General features: G+C 41.1%; 1 protein-coding gene across 1 annotated transcript in view; it reads right to left on the bottom strand.

Moving 5' to 3' along the window:
• MSH3 (mutS homolog 3) overlaps nucleotides 1–15,008 on the bottom strand; it is a 95,639-nt gene that overhangs the window by 18,669 nt on the left and 61,962 nt on the right. Inside the window, exons 14-20 of the mRNA XM_059492045.1 lie at nucleotides 14,268–14,455; nucleotides 11,653–11,821; nucleotides 9,002–9,066; nucleotides 6,918–7,034; nucleotides 5,279–5,386; nucleotides 3,865–3,979; nucleotides 1,217–1,374 (exon numbers count right to left, since the gene is read on the bottom strand). Coding sequence (XP_059348028.1) covers nucleotides 1,217–1,374; nucleotides 3,865–3,979; nucleotides 5,279–5,386; nucleotides 6,918–7,034; nucleotides 9,002–9,066; nucleotides 11,653–11,821; nucleotides 14,268–14,455 — 920 coding nt within the window. The remainder of the gene's footprint in view (nucleotides 1–1,216; nucleotides 1,375–3,864; nucleotides 3,980–5,278; nucleotides 5,387–6,917; nucleotides 7,035–9,001; nucleotides 9,067–11,652; nucleotides 11,822–14,267; nucleotides 14,456–15,008) is intronic.

Raw genomic sequence — 15,008 nt, 5'->3', positions numbered from 1 at the left:
AGCAGAGGAAAGCAGATACTCAGCTTGAGTGTGTGCATGATTAGAATTTAAGGCAGTGAGAATCCAAGTGAAGTACTCCATGTCCAGCTACAAACCCCAGAGGAAGACAAAAATAATGTCCAAATGCTCAGTGGTGCTGTAATGCCCCTCCTGTATCACAAACCAGGTCCTGTGTATCTCTGTGTCCCCACAAGAAATGCTCACCCCACCAACCAGCTCACTACTTCCAACACAGGGAGGGGAAAAAAGTGAAGCATTTTGAATTTTCATCTCGAGTTACTTCTTGGAGGAGGATACAAATGGTTTGCTGCTGTGCTTGGCACTGACCTGCACCAAGGTGGGATCTTCATTTGGTTTTGTTGTGACACAGCGGAAAGTACAAACACAACACTTTTATAGGATGAAGCAATTGCAGGTGAGTAGCACCTCAGATCGATTAAAAGTTACCTCTGGAATGCACACTGGCATCACAGAACAGGAATTTCCAGAAATTCCACATTAGGCATCTGATTGCTGTGAAACTTATAACCACACATGATAATCCACCTCAAATACCACTGCTAACACAAGACTTTGACTAATTAAAGTAATTACTGAAGAAAAAGGGGGGGAAATCAGGCAATAAACCCTAGCAATATTAGATTATAATATACAGAGTTTTGACTCTACAGATAATTTTTACAAATTACTCAGCAATGTCTCAAGAATGAGATAGTGAAATAAACTGTCATTATTCATTCTTAAAAGGACATCAAGTGAGGAGTAAGTGTGTTTAGGACTGATTGTACAGGAAGGAGACGCAGCCCAAAATTTTCAGTCTGTAATATTGTGAGTGTATACAACAGAGCTTCAGAGCAGAAATTGTGACATGATTTTAAAAGCTGACAACATTCATTTTAGGGGAAACATTTGGCCACCACCCAGCAGCATAAATTTGGCTGAAATATCCATTCAGGCAGGTAAGCTAGATACCTGGATGTTAATCAAGACAGACACATTAAAATTTTTACCCCTTGAAGATTCAAAGATTACAAAACAAGTACCATAGCTCACCAAAAAACTGAAATCAAAACCTAGCAATGAACCTAAAGTGCCTCTACAATGAAAAATAAAGGAAACTTCAGCCATAAATTTTCAAGTTGTAAATGAAAAATTAAGTTATACTTTGATACACACACCCTCTGCCACAGTAGCATTTCCAGTTTTGAGAGGTTACCTGGTAAAAATTCCATCCACAATGCCAATTGAGGCCTCTTCTGCAGGAACAAAAGAGCCAATCTGTGCCATGACTGTGATCAGTGCCACTTGCTTGATGTAGGAGCTCTTCCCTCCCATGTTGGGCCCAGTTATTATCATGACCCTTTCACCATCTCCCTGGAAACACAAAACAGTGGTGAAATACATTGCCCTGCACATGGTGCTTCTATCAGGCAGTATGGTGTGCTTAGAAGGAAGCAGGAAAAGTCTGCAGGGTTAAACTTACTATTTCTGGGTGAAAGACCTGATCTGGATTTTATACTCATAACTGCCTGGCTGGGTATGACAAAAGGGCATTCAGAGTGGCTACAAGAAGGCATCAAGACATTCCTGAGTCTGGCAGTATTTGACTGCAACACAGATGCTGTGAGCAGACCATACCCAAACTCCATCAGTGTCTCTCATCATTAAAAGCAGACCCAAGCAAATGAGATCAGATGCAAGAACTCAGCTGTGAGACTCCCCACAGTACTGCTATGTGTCTGCAGCTCCACAATAAAATTGCGTTCCTCAAGTGCAAGACAACTGCTGATACAAAATTAAAACTTGTCAATGAACCTATAAAGCCTTCTCACAGCCTGAGTCGAGACCAAGAGCTTGAGTTATGCAAGGACATCAAGCAGCTAGAGTATCCCAGGGGTGCATCTGATGAAATGCACCAAGAGATGATCTGAAGGGAAGCCAGCAGTCTCCACTGCCCCGTGGGAGAGACAAGGAGACAGGACAAGCTGTGCACAATGACATTAGTCACACCACGCGCGGAGCTTGGCACTGATCAGGCACTGTGGTTACAGCAACCAACAAATCTCCATGCAGCAGGTCTCAGAATCCTCACAGACTTGGGTTTCAGACTGGGCTCTCATTCTGTTCACAGGAACACACACAAAACACAGCCAGCACTGTCATTTATGTTATAAATCAGGTATCGGAGAAGACACAGGACATCAGTATTTATATCATGCAAAAAGCTGATCAGCTTTTGCAAAAAAAAACCTTAACCATACAGAAGTCACAATGCAGTCAAAATCTAAACAATGCCATTACTGGGAATAAAAGATTGCATGTAATGAAGTGCACATGACTACATGAGAACAAATTTCAAAACATTCCAGCCTCCAAAGTGTAACTCAGTACTGCTACCAAGACTTTGCCAGGGCTCAGCACAAGAGAATTGACAGATACTCCAACCCAGAATGCTAGGATCCATTAATTTTTTGCATGTGTCTGGTGTCTGTCCAGGCTCCCTCCAGCCGTGCTGTGGGGCTGATGCTGCTCTGCCAGGGCTCTGGTTCTCACAATCTGCTGCAGCACCAGACCACAGAACCCCTCTGTCCTCACAGCCGGTGAGCCAAAATCCCATCGGAATCCACGGCTGAAGAAAACAATTCTAAAACAACCCCCAAATGTTTGAGGAGAACAGGGGGAATGGAAAAATAAGCTGTTTATTTCAGGGGATTAAGAAAAAAAAAAAGCTTTTCCTCAAGTTAGATATTTGACAACATTTCAGCTGACAACACGACAGGAGATGTATTTTCCTGCTGATTCAAACACATCAGTTGAAAACTGGAGATGCCTTAATAAACTGGTTCCCACCCACCTCTCTCAAGAAAAAGAGAACTCAAAGAACTGTAGAAGCAGAAGTGATTCTGCCATGATCACTTGGTTTTGTAATATTCAGTATTTAGAAAGCCAGCATAAGAATGGGACTAAAGGGGGAAAAGTGCATGATGATTCCTGAATGACATGCTGAATTTTTTTGGAAGTGCCATCTGTCACTTGTTTGGAGTTCACAAATAATTTTGAAAACATTCTCTGATGTATTGCAAAATATCTGTAGCATTGTTCAGTACAGAACAGCACTTTAAAATGTTCCCCAAGAAATACACACAAATCTGAATGCTGTTTTTACAGCAATGTCCCACTCCAGCAGCTGTTTCATACCTTTCCTACGTTTACTGCATAAAGAGGAAGAGAGAAGTTGTGAGGATATCTTTTATATTCATTAAGAACAGCTATTTAATATTTATAAAAGTATATGGAGAGATAAATATTTAACGAAAAGCTTCAAACAGGCATGTAATTTAAAAGACAGATTTTAGTTTATCAGGGAAAAAAGACTGTATGACACTAATATTTCCATAGAGAAAGGAAACTGTAGAAAAATACATTTAAAAATACAAGCAATCTTAGAATTAATCTGAAAACTTGAACATATAGTTTGTATTTTGCATATTAAAAGATACCAAAAACTAGATAAGAGTTTGTCAAAATGCAGACTCCCTACACTGACACTGTTAAAAATCCTGTAATTATTCACTTGTTTTGTGAAAATAACCATTTGATTGAAACCCTCATTTCCCTAACTTTGAGATTACCTTCCTTTTCTTCATGCCTTGAGACTGACTGAACAAGGCTGTGAGGAGAGCACCTGGCAGCACGGAATCAGCAGAGGGACAGAACAGATGTGGTGACACCTAGCAACACCTCTCTGAAATGCAGCCCTGCATGGTTTGAACCACCCATTCCCCCTCGCTGCCCCAGAAGCTCAGCCCAGCCTTCACTCCTGCCCTGGAAGGTTTGGAAGCTCAGTCAGTTCTGGGCACTCACTGAAAGGCTGGTGGTGTTTGGGACGTACTGATCCTGCTCGCCCAGCAGAACATCAATCACAGGGTGCCTCCCATGTTTTATGATTATTTCACGACGACTGTCTTGCACAGTTGGCCTGCAAAGGAGGAAAGGTATTAATCTCAGTGTTCTTTGCAACTGTATGTAATAATATAATATAATATAATATAATATAATATAATATAATATAATATAATATAATATAATATAATATAATATAATATAATATAATATAATATAATATAATATAATATAATATAATATAATATAATATATAATATACAATATATCATATAGTATCATATAGTATCATATAGTATCATATAGTATCATATCATACCATATATAATATGTAAAACTACTGTAACTGAAGCCTGCAGGACTGACACCTGTGATGTAAGTTTTTGTGGAAAAAGATACAAATTATAAAAATTAATTACTGCCATCAAGTATTGCTAAGGAAAATACTTTCTGAAGAATACTTTCTCTGAGAAAAATAAAGCCACAGAATTTTAGGACTGAAATCCCCACAAACCACAAAACATCCCTCCAAAGTAACACTAAAGCCCAGTCTTTCCTTCAGCAGCCCTCCAGAATTAATTATTGACGCCTTCCCTGCAGCTGAGGTTTCACTGAGAAGTCTCCTTCCTGCTAGTTTATGAAGCCACTCTGAAATTCAGTGAATTATTTACATTCTGCACAGTGAATTAATCAGATTTCGGTTTGTTTTCCCATCTCAGTACACCGAAATAAGTGAGCAATTATTTTCAAAGAGATTTTGATAGAGAGACACACAAAATCCCAAGAGCCCAGAAGTGATCAATATTATCTTTAATGATAAGTATCAAAGCAGAAGTATTTGCAAGTGGATTTCTGGTCACCCCCCTACCTGTCTGTGGTCTGGGGCAGAAGCAGCAGCTCAGCTCTTGCACATGAGCCCAGCTGAGGCATCACCACTGCTCTGCAAGCTACAGCCAGTATTTACTATTAACTACCTGAGATACACCTTTCAAACACACCTCAGATACCACAGACTCTAAGGTATTACAAAGATACCATAAAATCAGACCTCTCTGAGAATAAAAAAAACAATAATTTTTTACAGAAAGACATAAAAAAATCCAGCATTTATGTACGTGTAAGTAAGATATAACCTACTAGACTCAGGTCAAACAACAAACATTAGGATGTCAAATTGGAACTGCAATGTTTACAAATTTGCATTAAGTCCAGAAGTGCTGCTCTGCAAAATCAGATTAAGTTGAAACTACTGTAAACAATTTTAGTAGTGATTTTTATCACGGCGTACATATTAAAACATAATTTATTTTAAGTACGCTCTTATAATTCCGTATGCAATCCTACGTAAAAAAATTAAAAATTAAAAATCGATTACCTGCAGTAGTCTCCTTGTTTGGCCACCTGGGCCAATGAGAACAGGCAGTCCACAGTTGCTAGGTGACAAATGGCTTTAGACACGGGGTGATAATGTTCACTGAAACGGCTGCATCAGAACGGGGAAAAGTTACACAAAAACAGGGAAAGAAACAATTCCGCACAAACACAAAAGGATTGTCAAAATGCACCCCATGCAAGCTCCTCACAGGGCTCCTGTGCTCTTTAAGTCACTCTGAATCCAAATCTCCCAGCACAGCATCAGACACAACATGAGGACCAAGGTGGACTTCACCTCCCATTCTAACAGTGAATTTGTTTTCAAGCACAGAAAATCAGGCACAATTAAATTCATTAGATAGCTGATAAAGGGTCAGCAGTTGATCCCTGCTGCCTAAATGAGGTGTACAAAAAGGCCACAATTTATCAGAATTTATACAGAATACCAGCAGCTGGATCCAGCTGTTGATTCAGCTTCAGCTGTTGATTCAGCTGTAAGTTACAGTCAAAGAAGAACCAAACTAAGAGTCTCTGAACACAGGAGTTGTCTAAAATTTCAATGAATTGTGGTATCTACGACGGAAAATTCAAGAATTCATTTTCAATTTATGGTGCTGCTTCCCCAGCACAATAAGGCCATTATCAGGAGAACAGAGTTTTCAGTGGAGTTCATCTCTTAGTCCTCTGGAATTTCTTTTTTCCTCCCTCCTAGTCTCAAAGCTACAATATGGAATATAAAACCAGCAGGGGAGCAAAATTTAATAAACAAAGACATAAATAAATGGAGGGGTGGGAAAGAAGAGCACTTTCCTACACACAGGCCTTTCCTTTTTGTCCGCTGCTCTCCTACAGCACTGCTGAGAACAGACAAGTGAACATGGAGACAACTCTTTTATAGCACTGCAAAGGAAACACAACTCGAGAAGTGTCAATTGGAATGACTTTCCAGTTTCTACTCAGTTTTCAGAATTTCTGGGCTCCTAATGGGAAGCAAATCCAGTGAGACAATTTGAGCAGGGACTTGTTAAGGTCTTGCAAGCTATCACTGCATGACAGAAGGAACAATTTCAGCAGTTCTGCAATTCATACAAGTAAAAAATATCAGAGGCATTCAGAAGTTCAGGAAGTATTTTTAAACTCCCATTTTGAAGATCCTTTGGCTACACAGGCAAATAACCCCACTGATAACTCTGATCTCAGACACACACACATGCCAGACGTGAGGGACAATGAAACTCCCACCACCTTCTAACAAACTCTCATGGTCAAGGTAGCATACAAGATATAAAAAACAATAAAACTACTGTGTAATATTAATAAGTAATATAATAAAACCAATGAAACCCACTAGGCTCAATTCCACTCAGAGTCAGCTGTACTTTCAGACTTTTAACGCTGTGGTATTACTTCTCAGAGTCTGGGAAACATCTTGCATACTTAACGGTGTTTTCACCAGAATTTTAAAAGGCAGAGACACCACTGCTGGTGTCGGGAATGGGGCTCAGTCCTGAACCAGTTTAAATGGTTTAAAGGAAGAACAGCACTGAAGTGACTAGCGGCCAGGTTGCTGTGTACCCCTGTTACGGCATTTTCACGTCCCTGCTGTCCCCAGAGCAGGGCGCGGCGGGGGGAACACTCACTCCAGGAAGCAGAGCCAGCCCGAGGTGCAGAGCAGGGCCAGCTGCTCGCGGAGCTGCTGCAGGACCCTGTAGCTCTCCGTGACCAGCGGCGAGTGGAAGCGGCTCACGGCTTTGGTGCTGCACGGGGGGAGACAGAGACACACAGAGCTCGTCGGCATCGAGGTCACCCAGCGTGAAAAACGCACGTCTTTTATGACCGGCTTCTCGCAAATATTCATATTGTATTCACATTAATGTTCAAATTAATATTATACGTGTTGTGGTAGAAAGTGATGCTGCATTAATTCTCTTAAGTAGGGTGTTAAATATAGGTTATAGTTATAGTTTTAGGTTATAACATAATGTTAAAATAGAAACTATGCTATGTAAGATATTTTTTATAAAGAAAGGGCTTGCAGTGAGACAGCAGCCACAGGACACCTGAATCTTTCAGAGAAAGAGAATTTATTACTCCATTATCAGAAGAAATGAACTTTTTCCCACCTCAAAGGCACTGCTAGGATTCCGAAGAAGTTGACACTGACCAGACAGAATCCTGTGTTTGAATGGGATTTATGCATCATGTCTGAGGTGTATGAATATGCAACAGGCTGTTGCTTTTAAGGGTTAATCCTTTGTTAACATGGGTCCTTTTTCGGGCTTATTTTGCCCAGAAAAGGTACCCGGATCATCCGTAACTCTTTGTTTCTATTGTCTCATATTGTCCTAATTCAAATTGTCCATTTATTATCACTCTAATTGTATTACTATTTTTGTAACCATTTTATTACTATTAAACTTTTAAAATTTTAAAAACTTTAACCTTTTAAAATTTTAAAATCAAGCGACTGGCGGCTCTCACACCCAGCAATCACCTGCGCCATCCACATGCCAAATTGCCAAATTGGCCTCATTTCCTTCATCCACAATGGATGTGCTGGAGGAAGGCTCTCCCGGCGGTGGCAGTGACCTCCACTGGGAGTGAAGAGGCACTGCTGCCCACTCAGAAGGCTCTGGAATGCTCTGCACAGCGTGCCATCATCACCCCAGAGCACACTCCCCACAAAACCGCTCAGCAACAGCTGCCCGAGCGCGTGGCTGGCTGATACACACCCAGCCAGACAAAAACAAATTCACTGTGAAGAGGAAAACTCCGTCATAAGCCTGAAATAAGCACAGTTAATACAGACTGCCTTGCTAGTTTTCACTTGCTATTTATTTGTGTGTTTTTATTAAGGACTCAATTTGGCACATCCAGGCATTCTTTTACAGAATCCAGATTAGCTGCAGTTTGTTCACCATGTTAATTCTGTCTGATCTGTGCACTTCTCAGTATTAAAAGAAGTTTAATTAAAAGAGAATTGAGTGTTAATTCTTGCATAACTGAATAGAGCATCACAACAGAGTTCAGCTTAGGGAGAGAAGTTTGTGCTCACACATTACACTTTGGAGCTTGTAGAGAATTCAGTATTTACATGGACATTTTAAGTTTCAGGTATTCAAACCATAAATTCAAATCATAAATCAAATTACTGAAAAGAAAAAAAGCCAACTACATAAATCAATCCATCTCTGTTTCACCTGCTGGAAAATTATCCAAAATCAAGCTTACATTAGAACAAATGCCAAAGCAAGAAGAACTGGGCTGTATGAGTAAATAAAATTATATTTTAAATGCATTTAATTTACCAAGATGTATAAGCAGATGTTGGCACAGCCACTTTAATCTTTCTGAATAAAACAAGAACAATCAAAACTGTATGACAGATTTGCATGTGCAAGCTACAAGCACAACTGAATCAAGGCCATAGATCTGACACCAGCACATGCACCTTGAAGGATTGAATGAGTAATTCTGTGCTTTGAGGATGCACTGTGTAAAAACAGGTGTTGTAACAAATCAATTTTTATTTATTTTGTTTGGGGTTTTTTTTTCTTTTAAGCAATAGATTTACAGTTTGGTAGGGTTTTCAGCTTAAAAAACCCCCAACAAACCTTAACACATGGAACAATGAGAATAGGTACGCAATGAATTGTAATACCAAAATATCTTGTTTTGTCCTCTAAATTAAACCAGAACCAAACTTCAAAGACATTTTACATACCTACTAACCATCACCCAGTCAGACGGCACAGATGATTTATGGGAATTCTTGACTTCTATCAAAAACTGAAACAACAGAAATGTGATGTTACACACCACGGGAAGTCAGGAAGACCAGGGAAACAGAATCATCATTTATCCAGAACCTGCAAGCACCAGAGGAAAACTGTGGCATTCACATTGTCTGAAAAAATCCCTGCATCCAGGATTTTTCTCCTGGGAGTCTAGGAAGCCTCAGAGAAAAGGAAAACAATTCTTATCTCATGTGCTTCTCCTGTGTTGTGCTCGTGTGGAATGTGTTTGGAGATTGTTTACCCACAGGTGATTGTTCCATTGGATCCTGCTGTGAGTTGTTTTCACTCTTTGGCCAGTCAGGGCCAAGCTGTGTTGGGACTCTGGAGAGAGTCACGAGTTTTCATTGTTATCTTTTTAGCATTCTGTAAGTATCCTTGCTGTATTCTTTAGTATAGTTAGTATAGTATTCTTTAATATAATATAGTATTATAAAGCAATAAATCAGCCTTCTGAGAACATGGAGTCAGATCCATCTTTCCTGTCCTGTGCTGGGACATTCCCTGCAAATACAATAGAAAACCATGCTCAGCCTGAAGAGAGGGAGCAGCCCAGAAGGGAAAGCCCTTCTCTGCCCAGAAGCAGCTGGGGTTATGACACACATCCATCCCCCTGGTGCACCTGCACAAGTTTGCTGCAGGTTGGAGTGGGCTCGGGGTCAGACAGGGACCAGCAGCAGCAGTGCCAGGGTGCTCAGAGCACTGAGATCTGCGTGCTCGTTTCACATGATTCATTTCAGTCATCTCTGTAACCACTGCCTGAGGTCCTGGGTGTCAGAGAGTTGAGGCAGTCTCACGTCACAGAATTCAGCTGGAAAACAGATTTCCTGCAGAGATTAGGTTAACACAGAACCTGGCCACATTTACAGAAAGCCACAAGAGCCATGCCTGGCAAAACTTCTCCATTGTGGCTAATGGGATTTAGATAGAAACTTCCAGAGGAGCCAGCAGTCATCCCCAAGAACAAACAAGGATAACAATCCTAACACAGGAATAGAGCAAGGACAGGGTGCACTAAATGTTGATTCACCCAAAGCACTTCCAAGGTTTTTCTCTGTAGTGAAAGAGCATTTGAATTTCACATCTATCATGGTGTTACAAGAACACAGGAAGAATAAAACATACAGATCTGAGGAAGAAGGAGCTCAAATCAAATAAATTCCTATTCTAGTCCTGTGTTCTACTCCTCCAATACAACTTTGTTTAAATTACTTCTACTCCTCTGGCATCTCTCTTTTTCGCACTGACCATATTCTCTGACCCCCCTCTGCTGCCTCTTTTGGTGTCTGTTAAACACTCACACCAGATGTCATGAAATAAGAGCAATCCCCAGCCTCTGCAGCTCCTTTCATCAAGGCCCCCAGACATATCTCCGTCTGCAGAGGTTTCTGCCCTGCTGCAAAGGCCTCCTCTCTGAAATGTGTGCAGTGACTGCTGCCTCTGGAACCACTTTTCAGTACCTCCTCTGATGCTCTCCTCTCTTTGATCAGCTCCTCTCTCTTCCTTTACTTCACACAGATGGCAGCTATTAACCCAGCTTCCCTGAGAGAAACCTTTCAGATCCTGCTCTTCCCCGCCTCAGACAATACTCAAACACACTTTTCCACTTTTCCTTTGGATTTCAGCCTCTGTGCTGACAGCCCACCCAACTCCTGGGCCGTGCGTTTCCTGTTCTCAGCTTCACCCTCAACAGGAATATCCAACTTCAGGTCTTTATCAAAGGCTGCTGCCTCTAATTCATCCCTTCCCTCATTCTCAGCAGTGTCTATTTCCTCCCTCCTGTGTCTTTTGGATCTTTCTCAGCTTCCAAAGTGCCCCACAGGCCAATTCCAGCCCCTTCCCTCCCTGTCCTCACCCACTTCTCTCTTCTGCTCATTCTGTTTCCTAACTCCTTTCTTTCCCCAATTTTTTGCTTCAGAGCTTTTCCCAGCTTCCTACTCTCAGTTCCAGAGGAGAACGCTGAGCAGTGCTACCTGACTGCTCCCTTCAGTTTCCCCACAAACGTGGCAGGGTCTGCTGTCTCTGTTTTTCACCACGGACCCTCTCAGCGGGCTGGATCACATCCTGCCCACACTCGTGCAGCATCCACGAGGAAAAGTTCCAGTCCAGAACACCATTTCTGAGAATTGGAACTAAAACAACACTTATCACTCTAATGCTGTTCCCTCTCCTCTCCCATCTTTCAAATTACAGTCTGACTCAGTACTCAGAAATCCTTTCACCATTCTTCAAATTAACCAAATGCTGTGCTTCCTGGTTCTCTGAGAGTATTCCAGTACTTAATAGCCATACAATTAACCTTGGAAGTATGTGTTTTTACACAGACAGAAAAGCAAAGCATTACTGAACCAAATTCAACTGCACTAATGTGTTTCTATTATTTAAGTCACTGAAGTGATTGACTTAACAAATAAAGGAGTCACACGGCAAGAAAGCTGCTCTTCAAAGTTATACAAAAGATTATAGTCAAATGCCCTCATGAAGCACCACACTCAGGGAACAGAGCTCCAGCTAGGTCCCGCTTTTAAGCTATTTTCCAGGCAAGGATGGGTACAGTCATACATAACAAACCCCACAGTACCTCTTGACCCGAAACTGCAACATACTCTGCAGAAGGGTTCTTAATCTGTTTACGAATATCCGGCAGATGCAATTGGATTTTAGACAGCACATCCTGGATCTCCTCCTTCTTCTTTCGGATGGCAGGGAAGTCTGTCAGGTCCTTGAACAACTGGGTTTTATCTCCAGTCCTACCCGTAAGAAATGCAAGGTAAAATAATGGTAAAAAGGGAGAGATGTACCTCAGTTCTACCAGCTGCATCCTTATTTTGTTTGTTGGAACATTGTCAATTCCCTTCTGAGTACAGATTTTCAAATGCTTGGTCACAGCAGAGCCCATTTACTGAAAGATGCTGTGCTCAGGACAGGAGCAGAAAGGCACCCCAACTGCTGACAACACCTGTGCTGCAGTTAAACATTAAACTTCAGGTGATTTCTGCATGCCACAAACACAGATTTTCAACGCATTTAGAATCTGGCCAAATTTGGGCACATTTTTTGTAAGGATTGCATGGAAAAATCCCCCCCTCAAGGCCCTCATGGAAGCAGAATGCCATCAGTACTTTCCCAGAGCAGCTTCCTCCTTTTGTCCAGAAAGGATTACCCAGAATACTTGTAAGCACATGCAAAACAATGCCCTTTTCTAATTGCAGTGCCAGAAAAAACGACAGAACTGTTTTGGCAGCACTAGCTCAGGTCAGGATTGAAACCTGAAACAAGCAATGCCATTCAAATGGTTAAAACTGGGAAGCTGAACTAGCAATTAAAATTACAGCTGTCAACAAAAATAACAAAAAGTAAGTATCAGGCAAACAATAAAAAAGCACTGTGATCAGCCCTAAGTTAATTGCAATATAACTTTGCATTCTAGAGCCAATACAGAACTCTGCAAGTTAATTATATAATTACCTTGAAAACTAATATGTGGAGAGCAAGTAGTTATCCAACTGAAAGTACTACAACATGGAAGCAAGAAAAAAATCTAATATTCTACTTACTCCACTGCCCCTTGGCCTGCAAATGGAGCTACAGCTGGAGCCAGTGGCAAGGCAGGCAGCACAGAGCTGAGCTTGGGCTGTGCACTCCTTCCTCACTGGGATTACATAAGTGACAGCGAAGATGCCATTTTAAAGTACAATACTAATTTTTAGAAACGAATTCGTGCTAATTAGACTAGTTTCCATGGGAATGCAAGGCAAAAAAAAAAAAAAAAAAGATCCCTAGTAGCCAGCAGCTGATTGTGAAGACTGTCGCTGCGATGTGATGGCTACAAAAAATTGTAATGTTAACAGTTTCAAAAATACAAATCCCAAAATCTTAATCTGCTTGCTAAAAAACCCCAAAACCTGGAGAAAGGGATACTTTTCAGAACAATTACAGGATTTTATCCACACCTCATAACAATAATAACATGTGATGTAGTCTGTGCTCAACTGTGTGTGTGCATGGATGGATGTGAGCAGAAGCCAAGATTTTGATGAAAGAAATATTTTTGAGTAAAAATAATACCACCACACACCTTTGAGATATATAAAGGCCAGAAAGTAAATTGGCTTAATCATTCTGAATAAATGTAAATACAATATACCCATTCTACAGATCATTTGTATCTTGTATACTATTCTAGCCATTGTTAGTACAGTGACAGAAGAAAACACCCCATGTTTTGAAACTACCTACACTAAATCTGGTGTAATTTATCTTGGTATGATTTAGATACAGTCTGTTTTGGCACAAACTGTCACAACTATAATTGGACACCAGGCATCAGCAGAAATCTCCTAATCCCTCCTCGCCATTGGGCAGAGGAAATCCTTCTGCCCCTCTCAACTTCTAAATTTAAACTCCTTGGGTCCACCTCTAAATCAGAAGCAAATAACAAAGTTCTAGGCTTCGATTCTCAGATTTATTTTTCAATCTCAGTTTGGAAAAGATAAAAGGTGTTTTATAAATAAAGTGGATTTTTTTTTTTAGTCTGTTCTCAATGTAAAAGTTAAGACTGTGCTGCCCCCATATAACAACACACTAAACTTTCTGCCACAACCTCAGCAAAGAATCCAGGGATGACAGTGGAGGCAGCAGGGCTTCAGAACAAACAGTACACAGCAAATTATTTAGGGGTATTCTCCAATTTAATGTGCTTTAATTCCAACCCAGCATCTTCCTCCTCTGTCTTTTTTTCCTCATGGACCAAGAGTGGACATAAACAAGACAAAAAAGTGCAGACAGCTTTGATGAATTCTCACAAAAACAGTGGAAAGCATATTGCTGACAGCAGAGCTGCCCCTCCGCTGAAGGTCAAGCCTCTCTTCAAAAGGAGTAGCTCCTCTTAAAAAAAAATTAATTAAAAAGCTGTTAAACCAATTAACATAATGCAAAACATATTTTCCTGTAAATTCATCTCCCAAAACAGGTGAGAAACTTTCCAAAACTCATTCAGCCTGAGGCAGACACCCTCTAGGCAAAATCCTGCCTCACCTAGTTTAACTTTACAAAAGGAACTGTACCCACATGAATATGAAATAAAAAATATAAAACTGAGGTGTATTAAACCAAGAGGCATAATTTGCATAACTGAACACATTTACTCAGAAAGGCTATGAGGCATACAAGAATCAGGTTATTTTCTCTACTTACTTGGCTGCTTCTTCATTAAGGACCTTTAAATACTGTTTTACTGGGGATAGAAGGTCTGGGATTTCCAACAGTGCATCTTTTAACAGAGGAGATCTCACATGGGACTGTATGACTGGGACAAAAGCTTGAATTTCCAAGTCCAGACGAGACAGGGTGCTGACTATCAAGAAGAACTCCTGGGTAGAGCACTGAGAAGGGAAGGAATGTCTGAATCATTACAGTCCATTGCATTTTCACTTACAGGTTCTTCTGCTTTTTCACAATGTGACAGCATGCAAATAAAATGTATGGACAGCAACAGAGCTACACCATCTTGCCCCACTGATTAGGGGGGTTAATTAACCATACCAATTGCCCCAATCCCTTCTCCTCGGGATTGTGTCAAGAGCTGATCTCCAGTGCTTCTGTTGCTGGGGGCAGATGTGCACAAAAAGGCAGGAAAAGGAGCAGTAAGGTGCAAACAGCAAAAAAAGCAGGTTGGGTGATGTCAGGAGCACCACACCTTGTCCACAGGGCCCTGTGCACCCCAGGGCTGCCCTGGCAGGGCAGGGTCTGAAAGGCAAGATCAGGCACAGGCAGGGAGAGACTGGGAAAAAGAACAAAGGGAGGAGAAGAAAAAACACAGAGAAAGGGAAACCCAGCACGCTGTTTAAAGTGCTTGAAGCTACTGACAGCTTGGGCTCTGCCAGCCCTGCCTGGAGGGACAGGGGACACACCAGCCCACTCCTCATCCTCCTCTCG

This window comes from Ammospiza nelsoni, chromosome Z (genome assembly GCF_027579445.1).
Source record: "Ammospiza nelsoni isolate bAmmNel1 chromosome Z, bAmmNel1.pri, whole genome shotgun sequence".
NCBI classification, from domain to species: Eukaryota; Metazoa; Chordata; class Aves; order Passeriformes; family Passerellidae; genus Ammospiza; species Ammospiza nelsoni.
This window is presented reverse-complemented; position numbering and strand designations above follow the sequence as displayed.